At 46.5% G+C, this 24,379-nt stretch overlaps 1 protein-coding gene across 3 annotated transcripts in view; it reads right to left on the bottom strand.

Annotated features, from left to right (window-relative positions):
* RHBDD1 (rhomboid domain containing 1) overlaps window positions 1-24,379 on the bottom strand; it is a 119,276-nt gene that overhangs the window by 7,439 nt on the left and 87,458 nt on the right. Inside the window, exon 7 of one of the 3 annotated variants that reach the window (XM_081813491.1) lies at window positions 3,332-22,527. The exons of the other annotated variants lie outside the window; for them this stretch is intronic. Within the exon in view, the coding sequence (XP_081669617.1) occupies window positions 22,511-22,527 (17 nt within the window). The 3' untranslated portion in view covers window positions 3,332-22,510. Of the gene's footprint in view, window positions 1-3,331; window positions 22,528-24,379 lie in introns of those variants that run through there. 3 annotated transcript variants of the gene reach the window in all.

The following is a 24,379-nucleotide window of genomic DNA, read 5'->3' on the forward strand; positions in this document are numbered from 1 at the left end:
AGGAGAGGCTGAGTGTCCACCTGTAGTCAGCAATCACTGGAACACGAGGCTTTTCTTTTTAATTGGAGTCTAGTTGATGCGCAATGTTACACCAGTTTCAAGTGCACCACACAGCGATTCAACAATGCTGTGCATGATGCTAGGCTCACCACAGTGAAGCAACCATCTGTCACCACGCTAGCATACCAGTGACTATATTCCTTAGGTTGTGCCTTTTATCACCATGATGTGTTCCTTCCAGAACGGGAAGCTTGGATCTCCCAATCCCATTTACCCATTTTGCCCATCCCATCCTCCCCGTCCCTCCCCTCCGGCAACCATCAGTTTGTTCTCTGTATTCATGGGTCTGTTTCTGCTTTTTGCTTGTTTATTCATTTATTTTTCAGATTCCACATGTATGTAAAATCATATGGCATTTGCTTTTCTCTGACTTATTTCACTGAGCATCATGCCCTCTAGGTTCATCCATGTGGTGCAAATGGCAAGATTCATCCTTTCTTTTATGGCTGAGGAACGCTCCACTGTATATGAGACCACATCTTCTTTATCCATTCATCTATTGACAGACACTTGGATTGCTTTTTTTTTTTTTTAACGAATGAATGTGAATTTTAATACTAAAAGACTTTCCTCTTTTTAAAATCCATCTGTCTTAAAATCTTTGAAAATTCCATCGCCACCTTCATACTTGAGCAAGATGGGTTTTCATGACGCTAGCAATGGTTTTCAAACACCTTTTACATACATTTAATGATGCTTTGGAATGTTTCATATTTCCCTTGATCTAAAACAAAATGCCATTTGGTCAGCAATCTGGAGGTGTCTCAGTTTACCCATCCTACCTGCTGATTTTGGGAACTGAAGAGGTTGACTATCTCTGAGAATATCCATGTACTTTGGGACTGAATTTTTTTTTTTTCAATTCAAAATCATCCAGGGATATTCGCTGGACAAACACACGCAAATCTTGGAAAACCAGACACAGTGCTCCCTGGGGACAGAGGCTGGCTCTCACTTCTGTATTCTCCTTGTCTGGTACATATGAGGGATCCTATGTGTCTGCCTGGGATGACAGAAACCAAACGTGGGCCTCGTCCTGAGACACAGATTTGAGAACACACTTTACAACAGAAAAAAGGAAACTGAAGGCAGAACTTCCCATCTGCAAGGGAGGAAGGAGTTCTGATCAAACACATACATACATACACGAGTGTGGACAATGCTAGAAAAAAAGAGGCCCACTCTTCGGGAAATGAGAATTCCACAGTCCTCTCAGAAGCTTCAGGGCCCGTGCTGACTGGTCTTCAGAATGAGGGCAGCTGTTGAACACACCCACCCAGCCCGCCTCTCTGCTGGACCCCACTCCAGGAACTCTCAGAGGCATGAAGGACTCCCCAGGTCCAAATGGTTATCTGCACCAGTCTCCGGGCTCCTCAGCCCTGGGTCAGCTCTGACCCTCTGGCCTTTTATCTCTCGGGCAGAAGCTCACCCGTGGGGGAAGGGCTGGCAGGAAACCTAGGAAGCTGCATTTTAATGAGCACCCAAGGGATTCTGTTGTAAGAGGTGTATCTAATCACTGAGAAGTGCTGTGGAAAAAGAGCACACCTCACCAGACGTAGGTTTACATCCTGACTCCGTCAGAACCCTGGACAAGTCACTTCTCCTCCCCAGGCTTCGCGCTCATCTGTGCCTTGATGGTGCTGGACTAGACATTTCACCCTCTGCACAGAGATTCCGAGACTTGTGTGGTTCCCAGTGAGACATCTGGTTGGCCTAAGATGGGAGAGTGCAACAGGCCACACGGGCCACAGCCTCCTCCTCTGTTGTCCCCAGCCTGGGCCGCTACGCTGGAGGACCCAGCCTGCCCCCGGTGGCCAGCCTGGCTGTGACCTCCGGCAGCTGAGCACACAATGGGCCATGCTGTGCTCCTTGGCAATATCCTCCAACTCAGCTGGTCTATTTCAGTGCCCCTCTGCTCTGACATTTTAACTTTTAGTAAACTTTTTATTTTGGAATAATTTTAGATTTGCAGAAAAGTTACAAAAATAATACAGACAATTCAATTCCACTAATGTTAACATCTAACACCACCATGGTATGGTTGTCAAAACTAAGGATTCATTTCCAGGGATGGGTGAATGACTATTATCTGAATTCTAGACTTCATCTGGATATTACCAGTTTTTCCACGAATTTTCTTTCTCCGTACTAGGATCCAATGGCACATTTAGTTGGCCATGTCCCCTTAGCCCCTTCTGGTCTGTGGAAGCTTCTCCCATCTTTTCTTGCTTCCTATGACCTTGACGATCTCGGGGGAGTACGGGCCAGGAAGCCTTTAGGAATGGCCCTCAGTTTGGTTTGTCTGATGTTTTTCCTCACGTCTGGACTGGGGTTATGGGTCTTAGGAAGAAGGCCACAGAGGTGAGGCACCCTTTCCGTGATCATATCTGGGGTTCCCGCTATCAACACGACTAATCACACGTCATGTATGTAACCTTGAGCACTTGGTTTAGTCGTGTTTGCCAGATTCCTCCACTTTTAAACTTTTTTGATGAGTTCTGAGGGAATGAAGCATTGAATCTCGCCACCAAGCGTTACCAGGATAAAATGGGAGGAGCAGGCATGGGGACCTCCAGCGGGCTTTGTCCCCGGGCTGCAGGTCCCTGAACTGCTGTGCTTTTCTCATACTGATGCGAGTGTGCAAATCGCCGCACCAGCTGTTTTGAGAGTTTCCAGTTCCGTCGGCTTGGCGTGGAACCCAGGTCACTGTATTTCTAATGAGCTCCCAGGTGATTCTGACCTGCACTAGCTCTGGGGAACCACGGAGCTACAGCTTGGATTTCTCTTCCAACCCCGGGTTTCGGTCCCGTTTTTACACTTGCCAGCAGGTGGACCCAGAGGCCTGTGACACGGAGTCGGCTGACGAAAACTAGGGCAAATTCCAGTCCACAAAGCATTCCGCATCGTAAGCAGAATTGGGGTTATTTTGAAACAGATGGGCTCTACAGAAGCTGCTGCACTGAACATGAAGGAGTTGTTTATTGTCTCGATGGTCTGAAACGCGGGGATTATTTGCCAGCATCTAGCAGCTTCTAGGTCCCATCAGACTTCTTCAAGAGCAGAGGGCACTGACGGGGCACTCAGAGGGTTAGACCTGGGTACGGACGTGCATGTGGAGACATATTTTAACCAGCTCTAAACTCAGAATCTACTCTTGCTGTCTTGCATCCCAGAGTGCTTTTTATTGCAATGATCTATTTCACCCCAACTCCAAATTAGAAAAGATAAACAGATACAATCTGTGGTAATAAGGCAATCTTGGATGCAGTGATACTAGAAACGATTTATTTTAAAACCTAATCAAAGCAGTTCTGCTTACAGGTCCACATTTTCACCCAAGCCTCCATTTATACCTGCCCCCGATCCTCTTTCCTTCTGCCCCTTCTCCTCGTACCGCCCCAGCAGAATATCAGGAGGAAGGAAGCGAGATCAAGAAGGGCCTTCGGGGTCCTTCTTGCCTGTGCCTGATGCGGTGGTTCAGAGTGTGCAGGGCCAGGATTTATAAACGGAGTATTCTCTGAGTTCTGGAAGTCTGCAAAGAACTCCAGCATCGATGGTTCCTCCCTGGAGGATGTTTTTAATTCCTTAGACTATGACCCCAGACACTTAGCTGCCGTCCTGGCCAGCCACGGCCCAGAGGGGCCATGAAGGGGTCTTGGAAATTGGCAGCTTGGTAACTGGTGGTCTGGCGTTCTCGGCTGCTGGGCAGCCCTCAGCGATCTGAGGGAGGCGGAGATGTGCTTCCTGGTGGCTGAGGCCCAGCCTGAGGTGGTGGGTCCATAACCGCCTGGCCCGCAGCTCCCCGGATCCAAGGGGTAAGATGCCAGGTGCACAGTCCACCCCCTTTCATGCTCAGGGAGAGGTCCTTCACTCAGAAACAACAAAGTCCCCAATGCTATTGTTTTTTATTCTGGCTTTCAAAGCCCCTGTTCAGACAGAGGTACAGAGAAGCATTTTGGATGACATGTAGACCTATTTCATTTTTTTCTCACTCCCTCTGCCTTGAATTCCAAATCAGAGACAGCTCAAGTTCCAGCTCTTTAAGCAAAGGCTTCCAATAATGTTTTCATTGATTTTTGAAATCATAGACCATTTAAAATTAGACAATATTTCACTCAAAAAACCTCAATCTTCTGAAAAACACTGTTTAGCCTTTGGGCATGAAAATACAAATAAACGTCATCCCAAGAAATCAAGGAATAAGGAAAAGAATATGGAGAGCCAGTGTGAGGAGAACTTTGGAAAGGGACAAGGGAACCTAGGTTGGAAACCTCTGCTGACAGTGACCACTCGGGGGTCAAATCCAGGTCGTCCTGGACAACCAGGGCAGGTACCTGCGTGTCAGGAAGAATGAGGCTGCGGGGCCTGGGGAGGCATGGGGGTTGGGACAGCTGACTCCTAGGCTCGGTGGCCACAGGTACCAGGCCCCACAGCTACCCAACGCTTCCCTGTCACCCAGTCCTGCAAGAAACATGGTGTGTTGAAGAACTAAAGGCCAGATACTGGATCTAGAACAGGAAGTCCCAAAGCTGGATGTGGAGGAGCTAGGTGAGAGGCAGATTCTAGGTTGTAACTTGGGAAATGCCAGGCCAATGTCTGTGCTGGGGCACAGGAATCTGCATTTTTTTCCTTCAAGCACCTACAGTGAGCTGCTGGCCCCACCTGGAGAAACCTGGATCAAAAGAATGCCAAAATGTGTTTTGGGCGGCGGGGGTGGGGTGGGGTGGGGGGGTCGTTTGGCCTTGACCATCAGCACCAGCATGGCGACTGGTTTCGTACAAGGAGGTCTTTGGTCACATTTTTCATGAGCCGGAGATGCTGCTGGTTTCATGGGATGTTTGTGCTCAATCCTGGATGATGTGTAAGATATCCGCGTAACCCAGCTCTCCTGAAGAATATGACAAATACCATTATGGTACTGCCCGGGAGATTCTGTGAGTCGTAACATCAGAGTAGAGGAAACTGGCCCACCATCCCTTCCCCAGTCCTCGGAACAAAGTGGTTCACCTCTGGGTCCCTGATGCCTGGTACATGGTGCGTGCATCACAAATGTCTGGTGAATGGGCAAAGAACCAACTGATGTTCTATCCATTGGGGCTGGGCAGAGAGGGGGTCAGGATGACCCGGCCAGAACAGCGGGGCCAGAGGGCACCGAGAGAAACGAAGATAAATGGTGGCAGGTAGGGAATTTCAAGGTCTGGGGATCTTGGTTTCTGGCCTGGGCCGCTAGCCAGCTCCCAAACCCTGAGATGTTCATAGGTGAGGAACAGGTGAGGGGAGGCCACACACCCCGAGGCTTCAGAACACAATTCAGCCTGTTTCCTCTATGAAATTCCTGAAGTTTTCCTGGGCTATGGGGCTCACCATACTTTAGAGAACATTCAGTAGCCAGAAGAAGGCCAAGATAGGAGATGCATTACGTACATCCCAGCTGAATGCATCTTAAACACTTTAAAAATTCCAATTATTTCTGCTTTTCAAATACCATAGGCCTGATTCATGCATAACCGCATGTCCAGAGGTACTGATATCAACACAGAATTGAAAAACAATCCCTGACCTAGGAAACCGTCCCTGACACTGTTGATGGCCATGGGGAACATCGTGGTTTAGAGCTCTCATGAAAGCTGAACGCTGCCTGCAGTCAGATTGCTCTAAGAAACCCCACCACAGAGCAGGCCACGTCCATGGGGTGTGGGGGTGGGGGCAGGCGGAGGGCCTCCCCGGGAAACAAGCTCTGCACCCTGCCACAAGCAGATGAAACAGTGAGTACTGTGCCCCGATGGTTTAAAGAAAAAAAAAAAGGGCAGGAGAGGGAGGAAGTGGAAATAAGGGAAAGAAGGATGAGGCACTCTTGTCGAAAGTATGATAGCCGTGAATTCTCAATGGTGATGGCTGGTGGCTCTGAAAACGGGTAAACTCCTCTTACCAAGGCATCCATACCAGGGAAGGGGAGGACAGCACAAGCTTCGAGCCTTTCCGAGCGGATCAGCCCCAGGAGATAGGCGGGCGAGAGAGGCCATCAGGGGAAAGACACAAACCAGCAGGAGCCTTGTTCTCTGCGCCCCAGAGCCGAGAAATTCTCCACCTTGAACTGTGCTGCTTATGGATTTCTGGGATGTGATAAACTATCCCACAAGTATGACGGTCATTTTAAAAACATGCTTGCTTCTGCATTCGATGGTATTTAGGCCAACCCTGGGCCTAACTGCCATTTTTTGTGTGTTCTTTTAGGTCTGGTTAGCTCACTGCTACCCACACCCCATTCTGATCTTGTGCCCCATTAGTGTGTGTGTGTGCGCATGCACCTGCTTCTGCGTGGGCGAGTGTATGTGGACACACACACACACACACACACACACACACACACCCGTGACAGGAGCATCTCTCATAAACAAGCCCTCCCCTCCCAGCCTCGGGAAGACCTGGGGGCTTTCTCAGACTGTTCTCACCCCCTGAAACAGCCTGGCTCGAACTGCCTTGAACTGACCTAGAACTGCTCAGAAAGGGTTCTGAAATGGCCTCTGCTCTTGAGAGGTACTCAGTAACAACAAACAGTGACTTATTCTTACAGGTCTGTTAATAATTTCTAGTAAAATAAAACTTACTTTATGAACATTAAGGGAGACCTCGGGACTAAATATTTGGAACTTTAAGTGCCAAGTTCGGAGCCTAAAACTTGGCTTATCTTGGAAAACGGATGATTTCAATGAAGGAAAGGATTATGTTGCTTTCTGAGCCTTTTTGGAAGTGTGGGCTATGTGTGTGTTACAGCCAGATTAAAAGCTCCTCCTGGAAGGCCTGTCCATGGCTTTAAGAAGGAAGCTCTGAAGATTCGATCAAGTGTGGGCAGGAGATTCTGTGTGAGATGCGTCCAGACCATCCTAAAAATCCCAGGTTTTCAGAGCGGGGGGGGGGGGGTCACTCGGGATGGTGTCATCCAATCGGCTCATTTCGGAGATGGGAGACAGAAGCCCAGAGAGGGTAAATTGTTTTCCAGTTCATGCAGGACCAGGAGCCAGGTCTGTTCTTAACGCCCAGCTTTCTTATTTTCTCTTCTAGGCGTTTCATCCTGCACAACCCACAGCTCCCTTGTCACACCTGGAGCAGACACTGGTGGTTTACCTGGCTCTGGCAGGGGACAGTGGGAGGGAACGATTTCTGGAGCCAGACAGACTGGAGTTTGAATACCACCTCTGCTCCCTGTTCTGTGTCCTTGGTCAAGTTACTCTCCTCCCTGACCCTTGATTTTCTTATCTGTGCAGCATAGATGTGCTCAGAAATGAACGAATCAAAGAATGTCAGTGCCTGGCCCCAAACAATCAAGGGTAAGTGGTGCCTATTATTTTACTAATGACCCCCCTTTCCAGGCTGCCCCATCCGGGGAATGTCCCCACCCCACAGCCAGTGAGTCACACATACCCAGACCCTAGTCATCCTGGACACCTCCCTCTTCCTCGCTGCCCCTCTGGGACACACCACCAAATCCTGGCATTTTAACCTGAACGTTTCCCGAACTCGTCCATTTCTTCCCAACCCAGCCTGAGCCACCTGTTTTGTGAGCCTGGACTGGCGTCTCAGCCCCTAAATGATCCCCCCACATTCTCTCTGGTCTTCCTATGGGCCATTCCCCACACAATTTGTGGGAGAGCTTTTGGAAAACACACACCTCATCAAGTTCATCCTCTGCCTGCCAAGGGCTTCCTTTTATTTAAGTATAAACATCAAAATTTGTACCTAGCCCGGGACGCCTGCCTTCCATCACCTCCCACTCACCGCTTATCCCTTCCCCAGCAAATACTGGATCCTCAGGAAAGGGACTGCGTTCCCTGGAACTCTCAGTGAGGAGGTCCTCTGCCCTCCGCTCTCACAGGAGCACGTCCCCTTCCTTCAAAGCACAGGAGGCTGCTATTAGTAATTTGACAGGACTCATTAGTTCAGTAATGTATGTCCTCACTGGGCTGTGAGCTCTGCGGGTTAAGAGGAGTGAGGGGCTGTGTTCACATTCTCTCTCCAGGGGTGATTAAATGAACGAATGGATGCATGAATGAGAGAGAGGGAGGCAGGGACGGGTAGAGGAGTAACTACTGTCCTCATTTTACAGATGGCCAAACCGAGGCTCCAGAAGGTGTGCGATTTCCTGAGGTCTCATAGCCAGCAAATAATGTGGCCTGGACACCAGGGGTTGGATCTAAGCCTGCTGTTCTCTGTATACCACCAGGCTGCTCTGGAAACCAGCACCCACATCTTTCCCTTTAACATCCAACTTTCTTCACTCTAACCAGGGGCTCAGCAAAAAATTGGTGGGTTTTTTTAAAATGGGAGGCTATGAGGGCACGGGAGGGGCCATAATTGGTACATGAAAAAGGAAGAAATTGCAAGTTGATACACTGGATATTTTGAGTTAAGAAAAAAAAAAAAGATGACCATGAAAGGCACAGAATTCGTTGCTATTTAGACCAAGTATAACCACATTTCCAGAATTGTTTCTATGGGTCTGAAGATAGTAGATTAAGGGCAATTGACTTGGCAAAAGGCCTAGACCTGTTTTCAGATGCTCTTACGTTAGAAAAAATAAGGACAGTAAAAAGCCCCGATGAGGACATTATACCAACATGACTGATATAAATGGAACATACTTCTATGAGTCATTTGCAGCTTTAAATACTGTAGAAAAAAAGAATTTATAAAACATGCCCAAACAGCCTCCCTTTGATGTGGTGAACCCTTTTAAAACCACATTGTTCAAATTTATGTTAAAATGCAAACCCTTCATGTTTACAATGGTACTCTTGAAGGAATGCAATATAAAAGTACAACTGTTAAATTTCAAAGACAAGACTTATAACCTCAGAACAATAGGGCATTCCCAGTGCAAATTTATGAGCTGTTAAACCTCAAAAGGTTTCTTCAATTAGCAGGGAAGGCTTTTGACATATTTGCAGCCTGATTTAGGGGCTGCTCTTTATCTAATTTGGGGTGTACCGCTTTTATCAGAACTTTTCCTCACTTTTACTGACCTCGGCCGACAACTATTGTGCTTCTCTCTACACAGCGTTTGATCCTGCTAATTATGCTGTGGGGCTGGGACGGCATTTCACGGTTTACCATCGCTCCTGGGGCGTGCTACAAATTATACATAATGCATTGCATTGTAATTGCTGCATTGTGAACTTGGCTCGCCTTTCCAACATAAAATACTGACATCCAAGTAGTTTTATTATATATAAAAAAAAAACAAAAAAAAAAAAACGAAAAAAACAACCCATAAGGGATTCTTTCAGATTATAAACATCTGAAGACATAACATTCTCATGAATTCCAGCTGGCTATTTTGGACACACGGAGGGCAGACAAGGCTGAAAAGCAAAGCAAATATACTTCATATGAATGTTTACAGAGAAAAAGAGGAGGCAGTCCTAAAGGCAAGGCTCTACTGAATGCAAAACGAAACGGAAGGAGCACAAACCGAAGGGCAGACAGAAGTCCAAACTGAGAAACCAGAGACACAAATTCTCGTGACGGTCCCTTTGCCTCACTGGGCCTCAGTGCCTCATTTTGAAAACAAAGGCATGGACCCAAATGCCCACAAAAGTCGCTTTTCCCCAAGGATGGGGGCCTCAGGAGAGCAGCCGCTTGTTTTCCGAGTGCAGTTTGTAGGAACCTGCGTCTTGTACCAAATGTGAGGCCTCTCGCCAGGGCCCTACTGGTTTGGGGCCTCTTACGTGCCTCTTTGAGGGGGGGAGGGGCAGGATGAATGAAGCTGCAAGTTTTATATATGCAATACTGCCAGGTGGAATCAAAATCACAAGAACAGCACTGGGGGCAATGAGGCTTATCGTCGCTGCCTGCCTGCCCCAGGCCAGAAGTCCACACTCCAGCCACCCCACCGCTGGCTGCTTGGAGTTCCGGACCTGCAGTTCCTGTACCAAAGCAACCCCTAAGTACCAGGCGACTACTCCTGATCCTCTTTTCTCACCGCCCACCCCCCCAAAGTGATATAGTAACCTGATCTATGAATTCAGACTGTTTCTTTTCACTTCCTTTCAGGGAGAAGAATGTTCTAGAAGAGCTTAAGTGGAGGTGGCACTCAGCCTGAGCACATTCTGCATCAGTGAGGATGCCATGATCAGAGAAGTGGAGGGGGTAGGGGTGAGGATGGGGTGGGTGTGGGTCGGGCTCACACATCTTAGCAATTCACAACAAATCATCACTGTCGCTGTTCGCCACAGTGGCTGGAGTTAGGAAGTCGGTGACTTGGCATCCTCGTTTCTCTTGTCTAATGGTGTTTCTGGATGGAGGGTGGGGGGGTTAATGTCGAAGATCCAGGATGAGTGGAGGGTACCAGCTGCCCCCAAAGGCCCTGCCTGCAAGCTATGTTTGGGCTGGCCCTGAAGGGGCAGCGGCCAGTCCTGTCACACCTTCACAGCATCCCTCGTGCCAAAGACTTGGGAGGTTTCATCCTTGTTCCAATCCACACTGCGTTTAGTCTCCAAACAAAAAACTGAGACTTGTAACCAGGCAGGTCGGCCATGCCAGTGGAGATGGAAAGGTTGACTATTTTAAACCGAGCCCACTAGTGTGACTGCTCTCGTATTTTCTCCGTTGCTCAGACCTAGAGACGGAACACAGCGCCCCGGGTTCAGTCAGCTGACTCCTGCAGCCGGACACACTCAGCAGAGCCCACAGGGGGACGTTTTCAGCTCTCGCTTCCCGTCAGCAATGGCGAAACTTGGCTTATGTGTAACATCTCTTTTCAACTATTCCCTAAATCATATGTAGTTTCTATAAGCATCACCACAACTTCTAATGTGCCCGTAAAAAGCAGTATCTAAGACTATGTTTAGATTGTCATTGAAAATTCCAAGCCTAACAGATTTTCAAGGGTTCCTTGTTTGTGTAGAAATATACCCATTTCCATGCCCTTCTGCACTAGACAACATTGGACAGTGTCTTTGCATCCAAGCAGACTTCCCAAACCACCCCCTTTCATCAAGAGCCTAGGTGGCTCAGGTGGTTACGTGTCTGCCTTCGGCTCAAGGTCATGATCTCAGGGTCCTGGGATTGAGCCCCATGTTGGGCTTTCCACTCAGTGGGGAGTCTGCTTGTCCCTCTCCTTCTGCCCCTCCCCCCACTCATGCTCACATTCTCTCTCTCTCTCTTAAATAAGTAAATTCTTTAAAAAAAGAGAGAGAGAGACTAACCAACAGTTTCTGTTATCTAGGTGGGACTGGCCTGGCTTCTGAGGGCTCCAAGGGGAAATGAGAACATGTCAGGAAAACTGAGAACTGGCTCGCTCCAGGAGGAAGGGCCCTTCCTCGAGGGGCTGACCACTCTGAGGAAGGCAAGCAAACTGTTCCTGAGGGAGGGCCTCAAGGGCATCTACTCCACAGGTGTCCGACACGGTCCTGTCAGAAAGAGTCTCTCTTTATGCTCCTTTGTCCTCCGGGCACCATATTAAACCTTGGGAGACCCCACATGAGCTCAGGTCTGAAAGCTCAAATGTTAGAAATGGAACTGCTGACTAAAGGGAAGGAACGTACTGGCAGCTTTAAAAACACAATTTTCTTAGCACCACCGGGAGACCCGACTCTCCCCACGCCCTCCGCGGGGTCACGGCACTGAATGAGCTGGGGCAGCCAGCGCTGCTGCTGGTCCATATGTGGGCCCAGGCCTCATGTGTGCCATGGGAACACAGCCTAGAAGAGATACATGGCCTGAAAATGGTAAAGAGGGCACCAGGTCACCTACGTGTGAGGCCAGGCACCTTACAGGAGCAAGCTCCAATTACAGGACAAGGCCCTTGGCTCCAGATGGGTCACCACCACACTGCCCTCAGTGAGGGGTACCAGTCACTAACGGGTAGCCTTCGCAAATCACTTCCAGGGTAAACTCCTAATTTATTTTTCAACCAACTAGAAGAATCAAATGGCCAGATGTCTCTTCTGAACATCTTCATTAATGAACAAGAGACCAGACAGAAGTCACCACCTGGATCATCGGGACTCGAAAAAGGCAACACTCACACAACACCATGGGGTCAGGTCCTGGCTCAGCTGAACCACATTTGAGTTCCACCCTCACCACAGTGCCCAGAGACCTGCCCTTCTGGGGACTGACCCTGAAAAGATCCTGTGAGCCAAATGTTAAGTCTAGTAAAACTTGGTGGAAAGGAAACGTGCTCTCAAATTTCAGTTCTTTTGAGTGGTGACCCACCTCGTTTGATAATCTTTAGCTAACGAGAAAACTCACTGTCTTCTTCCTACGATGAGAGCTGACATTCTGCTGTGTGTCTTCCAGGCGTCAGGTGCAGAGTGAAGGACTGAACGTGCATCATGTGACGTGACCCTCTCGCAGTGATGGACAGAAGGAGTGTGCCTTACCAGCCAGTGACAGCCGAGAGAGAACACAGCTAGTTTTCTCATTTTCATCCCTCTAACTTCCTTTATTTTGGTTTAGCGCTTGTAATTTCTAATTCTACCAAAGTTTCTGAGGCAGTCTGAAATTTTAGCAACTTGCCTCTCCCCTCTTTCCTTAATTTATATGACCAACATTAACTGAAAACACCAACTGGGGGTCAGGCACCATTCTAGATTAAGGACGAATAAGGTACAGTTTCTTCTCTTGAGGAGCCCATTTAACCTAAGATGAATATGGCTATATGGTTTAAATGAGTACATATGTTCACATCCATGAGACCTAAAGTGCATGAAAACCAGTATTAAACGTATAGAGAATTTCTAAAGCTAACGAGGCCACCTAGACACCCCCTTGTCTTACAGATCCTGAAACAGAGTTCACAAAAGCTAAGAAAACTTTCCCAGCTCCCTCAGCTAGCCTGCATAACTCTGGAACTAGAACCTCGCCCTCCTCATTCTTACGGACTACAGACATGCCTCTGAGTCAGCACTCAAACAATATATGTGCTGCAACCAGGTTTCCAGCAAAAGGGGTCATTCTGATGGCTCAGCCGGCCACAGGGCATTGCTGGCCTTGCTCACATAACACATAACCCGACTCTGTTAGAACTTCTCTTTGATGTCAGGCCACAAATACTCAAACATGCAGTTGGTGGGCAGTGAACCTCCCATCAAAGAGTTCTGTGTTCCTCAACGAACTGCTCCTCCCACCTGGTTCAATAGCGAGCAAACAGCGCAGCTAATTTCAAACCAAACTTCAGACCTATATTTGACAGCAAAGTATGTTCAGAACTTTTGAGTGCTGGGCAAACACGACAGTCGGAATCCTAACTATTTATTCAAATTGTTACACCCAGTGCCATGTAAAAGGAATCTTTGACTCTGGTCACTTGTCAAGGTGTAGGCTACTGGGTAAGGATGCCAAAGTGTGGCAAGGCTGTGAGGCAGCCCCACCACAGACCCCGCAAACCCACAAGTCCAGCACATGCCCGGCGGCCAATCTAGTACCTGAACAAAGACGGGACTCTCAAGAGGGAGCAGCAAGGAGGGTCAATGGTCAGGATTATGATTTTAGGACCAAAGGCTCTATTGACCGTAGAGATGTTCTAAGGCTCACAGAAATTCTGGAGGGGGATACAATCAGTGGCAATTTTGTCCATGAATGAAGGAGCTCTACATTCTTCTAATTTGGTTTTCACTCCTTAAGACAATAATGGTGACAGTCATGAAAGACATTTTCGAGAATGATGATCTCTAGAACTTGCAGGCTTGTTTCCTCGTGGTCTAATTTACCATCTTCCCTAAAAAGAGAACAACTCGAATATAACATATTAGAAAAGTTCTTGCTGAAGGGGACTGGGCAGGGACGAAAGAGTCAATAGGAGAGGTGACATCTAGGAATTGCTTGGGAAATACACCCAAGGCCATGGAGCTTTACTCTAAATAAATAAATACCAGTCTTCCGATGGGGATAGTTTTGGGTATGCTATTGCAAATAATATGAGGAAGCAGAGTAGAAAAGGGAATATGAAAATACCACCTTCCCAATTTCCTTAGACAAAGAGGCCAGACGTCTCCCCTCAGGTACCCACTTATCCTTAAATTGATGGCAGGCAAATCTCGTTCTTTCTCTGGTGAGAACATGCTTTGGGATTCCTGCCACAAATTAAATGCCCTCAATGAGTTTAGGAAAAGGTCACTTAAGAACCATATAGGTATATACATGCATGCAGAAAGGAAATACTGAAAGTGAACAAGAGTCTCTGGGTTGGAGTTCAGGGAGGAACCGCCATGAGGAAGGGCAGTGCCAGAAGGCCCAGTATGAACTCAAGAAGGGCTCTGCATCTTCTTATTCTGCAGGCCAGGTCTACTAAGAGATTTGAAAAGAAATACAGAAGACTAATTTAGCAGTGGAGAAACTGAACTTTTACACGCCCAATTTTTATGCGATAGGCTTCCTTCCCCATTCTAGCTTTAGCTTGTATACAGAAGGATTCAGGAATACACAAGGTCACTTGTGCATGTGCAAAAAATGAGCAATAAAAAAGCAAGACATGTCAAATATACTTCAAAAAAGGTACCCTGAGGAGCAAGAGCTTGATCCATTGTGGAGACACAGACCCTCTGGACAAGTCTGTCCTGGTCACTTGTGGTGTTGCCAGTGCAGGTGGCCAATGAGTATTTGCTGAATGACAGAATCCCGAAGAATTTTCACGGATGGAGGGCAAGTTGCACCATTTCTGCCTTAATCCAGAAACTCAGCCCATCAACCAGCTTTGCAGGCTTTTGAGTTTAGTTCATGTATACTCTGGTGGCCTCCAAAGAGGTTTGTGAGGAGCAAGTACTCCCACTGTCCATCCACATAATCATGGACCCCTTTTCTAGGGTGAAATCAGGTCTGAGTAAGAAAAGGATGGCTTTTTAGATAATCCTAGCCTCACCCCTCCTCATTTAGTCCCTTTGTATTTCTTTCTTTCATAAGAAAGGAGCTCTCTCTCTAGCTTTCCACCATGTTCAATAGGTCACTCGCTACCAGATCCTAGAGCTTTGAAGAAAGATGAAGAGTCACCTTCGGATTAAAAAAAGTCCCACAGTCATATGTTTTAATATGTTTGACATGCTATAAGGTAGGACTTCCAAAAATAAAAGCCCACAAAGTCTTCAAACATCCCCACATGATGGACAGACATCTCTGCTCTCACGGAGCTTATAGTCGAGTGGGGTCTTAGGCACACACCAACAGCCACCATCCCCTTGTGAAAGAGCTGAGAAAGTAACTTCTCTGAACCTTAATTCCCTTATGAAAAAACAACCGACCCAAACCCAGAAACCACAGCCTTCACGGCAGTTTTGAGGACCGAAATAAGAACAAACAAACAAACAAACAAACAAGATGGGGAAGTATTTCACAAGCTCAAACTGATGAGAAGTCAAATTGTTAACCCCTGAAATCTGGGGACCTCTGGGTGGTAAATGTCTCTTACTATGTTTGACGCTGCACCTGCTGCCTCTGAAGGACTGGGTCTCAGGATGGACACATCTCTACCCAACCCTAAAAAGATGTTCACGATGGATAGACACACATAAACCAGGATGCTTCATGCACAGACAAATCTTGGTCCGTATCACGGGACTTCAAAGAGACAGAGGTTTAAAAAAAAAAAACCAAACTTCTTTTTGGAAAAAACATGAAACCAATTAGCTTCAGCCCTAAGCAGGCACCACTATTTACTTGCCCTAAGAATGAAAAGCCATAGGCTGCTCCTGAATTCAATTTTACTTCTCTCTTTTGTAGACATTTTATGAAACACCTAAATCCTCCCAGCTGGCAATGCTAGTAGGTAAAAGGGGAAAATGAACTCCGTTTTGGGAAGAAATGATTACGTGGCACAGCGGAGAAACAGACCCTAGGAGGCAGTCTGGCTCTATTATTTTCCTTTCTTCTTTTCCCTCTTCTTTTTCGTGGGCACCCGTTCAGGGAGCAGCATGGGAGAGAGCAGGGGTGGGATACGACCAGGTTAAAAGCAGCCCAGGACACAACAGAAAACACTGAAGGATAAATGATAACATTTATCAACTTGTGTGAAGAGAAAACTGGTGGCTTCAAACGTGTTAGACTAGACCCTCCTTCTGGCTTCAAGACTCCCTTTGTGGCTCACCACAGGATGTGTGTTAAGATGATGGGCAGTGTGTTTAAGTAAAACAAGAAAACAAACCAAGAAAAATTTAGCGTGATGAAGAAGGAAAATCTCCTAAAAATTCTTTACTACGACTTCAAACATGAAATCACATTTACAAAATAACATTTTAATGACTTAGGCATAAGTGACTCAGGAACATATGGATTAAATTTCCTTCAAAATGTATATGGCTTGAACAATTGGGGGGGGACTTGCTTGGCAAAATTAGCTTGGTTTGTAGAGCACAGCTCTGGAAAAAGGAGAAAAAAAACCAGCGTGTCAAACTGCACTCACTGGAGCATCCCTTTCTGGAATTCTCTCTGGTGACTGAGTCAATTGGCTCCATCAGCCATTACCTAAGAAACTTGGAACAACTTTCTTGGAAATGGTTTAATTCTTTTTCCCTATTTAGGCAAAGTATTTAATAAGTTTATAATAAATGACTCTTCTTCATCCCCAATATCATGTCAAAAACAGAGGTCCACTTCTGTAAAAAAAAAATGTTGAGTTGTCTTAGGCCCAGAGCAAATGGCGTCTGTGTCTTTTCGACAATGGGGTGCAGCTACGTACACAGAAATGTTTTTATTTCCTTTCAGTCCATTTGGAACAAACTTTTGAGAATACCTTTCTTCCCCCTGAGTTAAAGCTGCAAATTTTAGGCAAAGTCCACAATAATCAGGCACTGTTTTACCTGCTCAGACATTGTTTTTTTTTTAACCGAACTTCACATGCAAATACTCCATCATCACTATAAACTACCTTAGCATCCATAGTGTTTACTGATTCCAAAATGTACCTTCAAGTATCATCTCATTCCATCCTAGGGGACAGTCATGATGAGCATTCGACCCTTAAGTGAGCAAACGGAGATCAGGTTCACAGGAAGGTCCTAGAGCACCTACTAGCCAATGTAGCAACACCAATTGTACATTCCTGTCTTGGTATCTTTTATTGTCCATTTTTATTTTTATTTTTTTAGAAAGAGAGAGAAAGGGAGAGGGTGCGGGGGGTGGGGAAGGGCAGAGGGAGGGAGAGAGAGAATCTCGAGCAGGCTCCACGCTGGGTGTGGAGCCCGACATGGGGCTCGATCCCACGACCCTGAGACCATGACCTGAGCCACAGAGTCAGGCGCTCAACGGACAGAGCCACCCAGGCGCCCCTGTTCATTTTTATTAATATTTAATAGTGGTGCTCTCTAGAATGCCTCCTCCCTTTATCCCTGAGTCCTAGAATCTCCATTCTTTAAGGACTGGAACAAATGCCACACCTGTCAAGATAGGATCCTTGAACACTCAGCCTCTAAGTGTGATGGTCTTTTTTTTAATGTGTCAACAGGGCTCAGCTATGGTCTGCAGTTACTCCATCAAACCCCAACCAGGGTGCCGTTGTGAAGGTATTCAATAGATATGATTAAAGTCCATAACCAGTTGACTTTAAGGGAGATTATTCTAGATAACCTGGGTGGGCATAATCCAGAACGGCCCTAAGACCAGAGCTCAGGTTTCCTTGAAAAAGAAGAAATCCCACTTGTGGATGGCAGCTTCAGCCTGCCCGCCCTGCAGGCATGCCCTATATATTTCAGACTACCCTGTTCAGCGCCCTCCAGTGCATAAGCCAATTCCTTGCAATGAATCTCCTAATACGTGTCTCCCACTGGTTGTTTCTCCCTCTAAATGAGGTTCCTGTCATTTATATAATTCTTAAGCCATTTCTCTAGCTCATTGCTAGTACTGTAAGTTCTTTGCAGGCAGGCCCAGGTCTCGGGCCTCTCTGTAAGCCACACAGTACTTAGCCTTACGTATGAATAAATATTCACGGAAGAATTAAATTATGTAATGCAAGAGCAGAAGAGAGTGCCTCCTCCTCCTGTGAAACAAGTAAACCTGATGACAAGATGCTCACGGGGAAGGACAAGCAAAGGAGGGTCACAGCCTTACAGGTGATTTTACCAAGGGGAGATTTCTGTCACCTACAAACCGGTTACTGGTTTCTCCTTGCCGGACAGGACAATCCTCTGCACGCAGGACAGTTAACATTCCTGGGCCTGCGGCACTGAACGATGATTACAACCTTTCTCCTTCTACCCTGTCGATGCGACAACAAAAAAAGACACGTTTCCAAATGAGCCCCCTGCAGGGGCCATACGATGCTTATCAAAAATTGCCTTCTTAGCATTATAGCAATTAAAATTTATCAAAATACACAGTAAAAAATTATACCGACAATGGCTTCTCCTAAAACAAGTTGCGGAATTATGGATCACAGAAGTGGAAACAGACTAGCAGGTTATCATGAATGCCAACAAGCGACCCCATACAGGAAGTCACAGGCAGGCAGGATAAGGGATCTCAACTTCAGACACTTTACCCAGGCTAAGGATATACATCTCTTTATTAATTCAACAAATACTCAGGAGCCCTTCTGTGAGCCAGAAGCTCGTTGTTACTAGCTCATGAGAAAACAGCTAGAAAGATTTTCGGGGAGTGCAGAGGGTACATTTGGGATGTCCTGACTTCAAATATTAGTTATGTGGCATTCATGGGATTCATTCTGGGGGATCTGGGGACCTCATAAACAGGTGATCCATCTTCTACATCACTGCCTCAAGGTGATTTCCAGACCAGCATCAGAGCACCATCTGGGAACTTGTTAGCAAAGCAAATTCTCAGACCCCCATCCCAGCCCTGCTAATTCAGGAACTCTGCGGATGGGGCATTCTGCTTAGTGGGTATCAAACTCCCCTGCAGAGCCTGCTGAAACAGACAGCGGGGTCTCACCCCTTGGTGCTTCTGGTTCAGCAGGTCTGGGGTGGTGTCCCAGAATTTGTATTTCTAACGGGTTCCCTAGGACACATTTTGAGAAACCGTGCTCTAGATCTGCACTAGTCCAGTGGCCACTAGCCACACATGGCTATTTACACTTAAGTGAATTCAAATGAAGTAAACTAAAAATTCAGTTTCTCAGCTGTATTGACTACAGTAGTCCGTGGTTTTGCTTTCCGCTGTGAACCATGTATCGTCACGAGATCAACAGCAGCCCAAGGCTACGTCATTCCCTTCACTTCACCTCATCCCGTAGTCATCTTATCAGCTCACATCATCACAAGAAGGGTGAGTACAAGGTATTTTGAGAGAGACAGAGACCACATTCACTTAGTTTCTTATTATAGTCTATTGTCACAATCATTCTATTTTACTATTGTTGTTCATCTCGTACTGAGCCTAATTTCTAAATTAAACTTTATCATAGGTATGTATGTATAGGAAAAAACGTCGTTTATGCAGGGTTCAGTAGTATCTGCGGTCCCAGACGCCCATGGGGGGCCTTGGAATGTACGGAATGTACAAGGATAAGGGAGAACTGCTGTACATTCCCAGGGCTCAGCACAAGTAGCTAGTGGCTAATCTACTGGACACCGAGGACACAGACCATGTTCATCACTGCAGGAAGTCCTGTTGGACAGTGCTGCTCTCAGTTACTGACAAGCCCCCTAGAAGACCCTTTCCATATATAGTCAGGTACTGTAGGCAGAGAAAAGACCAATTTCATGTATTAACCTTACAATGAAAAGCACAAGGCCAGATGGTCCAAGTCAAAGGCAAAAACCGCTTTGTGATGAAGCTTCTTCTCACATGGACCATTCCTGTAGCTCCAGGAGGAGTAACATCAGGGGTTTCCTTATTGAACACCAGCTAAGGCTGGGGGATCCAGTGGCAGTAATGCAACTGATGTCAGGTATCAGGTTCCTTTTCATTAGTTATCAGGGATAGAGGTGGGGGTTAAGAAACTCAAGCCTTTAAAAGCACAGGACCCCTGTTCTAACTCCGATGGAACAAGAGACAAAAGCAGACTCTATAGCACCAGCCACTGTTCATTTCCTAAGGAGCTCCTGTCAAAGCCCTTGCTGACCTTGGCCTTCCTGAATCCAGGGCCCATTTCTCAGTTGTCATCCCACAAGGACTACGAGGGCCATCTGGCACAGCTGAGCGCTCCTTCCTCCTGGATTTATCTTCAAGGAGCCACCCTCTCTTCTTCTCCATTTTCTCCCCACATTGTTGGCTCCTTCTTCTCACTCTCCTTTGCTGGTACCTTCTTTTCTCTCCAAACTTCATGTCGGAGCGCAGGCACTCGGTCCTCGATCATCTTCTCTATTTACACTCACCTCCTTGGAGATTCCATCCAGTTTTATGAGTTTAAATACCATTTATGCCATGCTGAGGACTTGCAAACATATTTCCAGACCACACCTATCATCTGGCCTCTTACAAACCACCTCCTCACCATCCCTATGTAGAGCTCTCATAAGCCTCTCACTCTCTCCAGGCCCAAGACTGAACTCTGTTTTTTCCCCACAGATCTGTTCTCTCTGCATGTTCAGGTTAATGGAAATTCCAACTTTCCAGTGCCCTCAGCCAAAACCTCAGTCCCCTCTCTCTCCTTTCTTACCATCACAACTATTCTGTCAAAAAATCCTTCTGCACCACTTTCAAAATGTACCCAGAAGCTGACCTCTTTGCATCTCCTCCAGAGCAGCTGTCTGATGGGAGTTGTGGTCCCCGCTTGCTTGGACTGATCTGTCATTGGGTTTAGGGTCCACCATCTTGAGATCGTTACCTTAGTTACATCTGCAAAGACACTTAAGATACGGTCACATTCTGATGGGGTCTTTTGGGAGTCACCACTCAACCCACTGTGCTGCTCTACAGACCATTGTCAACACAGCAGCCCAAGTGATCCTTTAAAAAAGTTAAATTATGTTACTCTGCTGCTCAAAACCCTCTCATGGTCTCATGTCAGAGGAAAACTAAAGTGCTTAGACTGGCCTAAAAGGCCCTACGTGATCTGGCTTTTTTACCTCTCTATCTTCACCTACCTTCTGGGCAGACAGCACTGGCTCAGACTAGTGCATGTGGGAAGAACTGGAAGAACGTGAGCCATGTTTTGAATTAGCACCAACAGGACTTGGTTACTGACAACACTTGATGAGGAATAAGTCACGGAGGTAGAAAGGTATTATGAATTTGGTTTTGTACGTGCTGCATTTGGAATGTCCTTGAGTGTGTTATATGTAATTTCAGAAGCTCAAAAAGAGCTTCCTCTGGTCTGAGGAGATAAATTTGGAAGTTGCTGGCATACAAACAGAAACTGAAGCCTTGGGAGAAGAACGCCTGGGTGGTACAGCTGGTTGAGCGTCCAACTCTTGGTTTCAACTCTCACGTCCTGGGATTGAGCCCCACGTTGGGCTCCGTGCTCAGTGTGGAGTCTGCTTGGGATTCTCTCCCTCTGCCCCTCCTGCTTGTGCTCTCTAAAATAAATAAATAAATCTTTCTAGGCAAGTGTCCTAAATACAACTTCTACCTGATTTCTTTTTTAAAGCTTCTCTCTACTGCAGTGGTTCTCAACTAGGGGTGACTGTGCCCCCCAGGAGACTGTCGACAAGGTCTGGAGATATTTTTGGCTGTCACAACTAGGCGGGCAGGTGCACTCCATCCAGTGGGTGGGACCATGTACTACTCAATATTCTATGATGCACAGGACAGCCCCCTGCCACCTCAACAAGGGACTATCCAGCCCAAAAGGTCAGTACTGCTAAAGACAGCCTGCTCCAGAGCAAAGCTCCTTGAAAATGCAGGCCATTTACAACAGACAGAAGAGGGCTCAACTGTGGGATCGAGGTAACTATCTTCAAATTTTCTGTCCCAGAAACATCCCAACGGCCTAAACAAAACCAACTTAGTTTTTGGAAAAGGCATCAAAACAAGTACACAAAAAGGCACAAGGTTTAGATAGTAAGAAAGCCTATGGATGCACTTGACTTCTCCCTCCTTCCTTGCCTTGCTTTCCCATCCTCTCGTTTACTTCTTTCCCGCGTGCTGGAGAGTTAAGTTCTAATGATAAATTCATCTCGACAAAATTCCTTTACCAGAAGTAAATGTGAAAGTTGGAAGAATTTAGTAAGACAGCCTTTTGCCCATATATAGAAATGATGAAAGACCAGGCCACGATTAAAGTCTGAGCAGAGTAACATAATTAGCAAATTTATGAATGGGTCTTCTTTTCACGGTTCCACTGTCAGGACTAATTACTTATATTAATTAGAACTGTCAACACATGAATATGCTTGTTGAGGCTGCTTCCTATGGTAAAATACGAGGCTTGTAAATATCAAGACACTTGGAAAGATGCAAAGACTTTCATTTATTAGCAGCTCTAAATGATGTGGAGGCACCCGCTACACAATGAGCCTTGGGAATGGACTGTAAATAGGTTCCTAGTTAACGAATTTGCTGTTTGTTCTTCTTTGCTTAGGCATTAGTCTCCGTGTAGCCTCTAGACGAAATAGCTGATACATCACTCCTTTGGAAGGACTGTGGCAAGGATAAGGAAAGAATGTGCACGTTACTGAAAACTGGAAAGCATAGCCAGGATGGTTAAGGTAGGCAGGAGGGAGCTCCTGTCTCTTCTCTGAGTTGTCAGACCTACTGTAAAATAAGTTTTAAGAACTGCTTGAGACAGAGGGGAAAGACAGCTGGGGGACAAAGAACCAGAGCTGGAACACCACTTTTAACTCTGTGTGACCCCGGGTAAGCAGACAAGTTACTTAGCCTCTCTGTGCCTTGGTTTTCTCACCTGAAAAATGGGACTAGTGCCCAAGCTTGTCCAGAGTTGTGGTGAGCTTCTAATGAGGCCATACACGCAAGGGGCTTCGAGCAGCACCCAGGTGAAGCTTGTACTAGCTCTTACTGTTTTCATAACACTCGCCATCTGGGATGGGGGCAGAGACAGAAGTGAAGACTCCTGGAAGGAGATCTGTAGAGTGACCTGCACAGTGATGAAGAGCTCTGGTGTCAGACAGGTCTCGATTCATACCTTGACTCTATTACATTTAATTTCTGAGCCTCAACTGTGCCTGTCTTGGAAGTTCTTGTGAATAGTAAACGGAAAAAAAAAAAAATGCATGTAATGTACATGCTCTGCGTGGTCTGTAAGAGGCTTGCTAAATGTTAGTGCCTTAAGTGTTCATTACCATTATTACCTTTTGGGAGAAATCTCGGAAATCGAAATGGATGCCAAAAGAAAGGTTTCGGTAAGTGATCTAAGATAAGTGGAGAGAGAAAACGTGTGGCAAAGAAGAAAGGAAAGCGAAGTGGCAAGAAGAGGTGCTAGAGTGAGTGCCTTCTGTGCCGTGTGTCCTTCATCCATGTCTCAGGTGGCGGCCACCACCACGGGCCTCGAGCACGGCTTAACTCCCTAGCCACCAAATCTCCATAAATCCCTTAATGACCCTGCTCACTGGTGAAGGAGGGACAGCTGGGATTCCAACTGGGGGCCTGACTGACTGCAAAGCCCAGACCCAGACTGTGTTGAGGTGGGAAAGTAAGGCTGCAAAGAGCTTCATCACAGACTGAGGGGTATACAGACACTAAGCTCTTTCTGCTTCCTTTTTCCTTTTTCCCTTTACATATAAAAAATAGTAATCAGGGGCGCCTGGGTGGCTCTGGCGGTTAAGCATCTGCTTTCGGCTCAGGTCATGGTCCCAGGGTCCTGGGATCGAGCCCCACCCACATCAGGCTCCCTGATTAGTGGGAAGTCTGCTTCTCCCTCTCTAACCCTTCCCCTCCCTCTGCCCCTCCCCACTGCTTGTGCTCTCTCTCCCTCTCTCAACCTCTCTCTCTCTGGCAAATAAATAAAATCTTTAAAAAAATAGTAATCAAATTCTTGATAGGCAAAAGCTTGTTCTGGCTGGTTGGCTAAACTTTACCTGATAACTACCATAAAATACCATAAAATGTTAAATTAGGGTCAGTTAATCGTTTCACTTTTAATTCCCTTAAGTACCAACTTGGCACCAGCCCACAAAAGGCGGAATCATTCTGTGTTTTATTTGACAAGGTCCTTCCAGGGACTCCTATTTCTGACAGTGTAAGATGGCCTATCTCACCAGTGCTGCAGGGAGTGGTCCAGAAATGACTGAAGAGGGCATCTGCTAAGGTCTCTCCTAGTCCAAAGGTTTTCTATTTCCGAATATCGCAAGATGTCGGTACTACAATTGATTTCAATTGAAAATCTATTTCTGTATAAAACGTATAAAACTAGACAACTAATAAAATGTGGTAAGTTTGACACCTAATCTTGTCTAAACATCGTGCAATACCTTAAAACCAATCGGGCCAAAAGTTTATAGCATCAAAATACTATATGAAGAGAACATCTAGTTGG

The sequence above is a fragment of the Leptonychotes weddellii genome, chromosome 3, assembly GCF_054177405.1.
Source record: "Leptonychotes weddellii isolate Sample4059 chromosome 3, ASM5417740v2, whole genome shotgun sequence".
NCBI classification, from domain to species: Eukaryota; Metazoa; Chordata; class Mammalia; order Carnivora; family Phocidae; genus Leptonychotes; species Leptonychotes weddellii.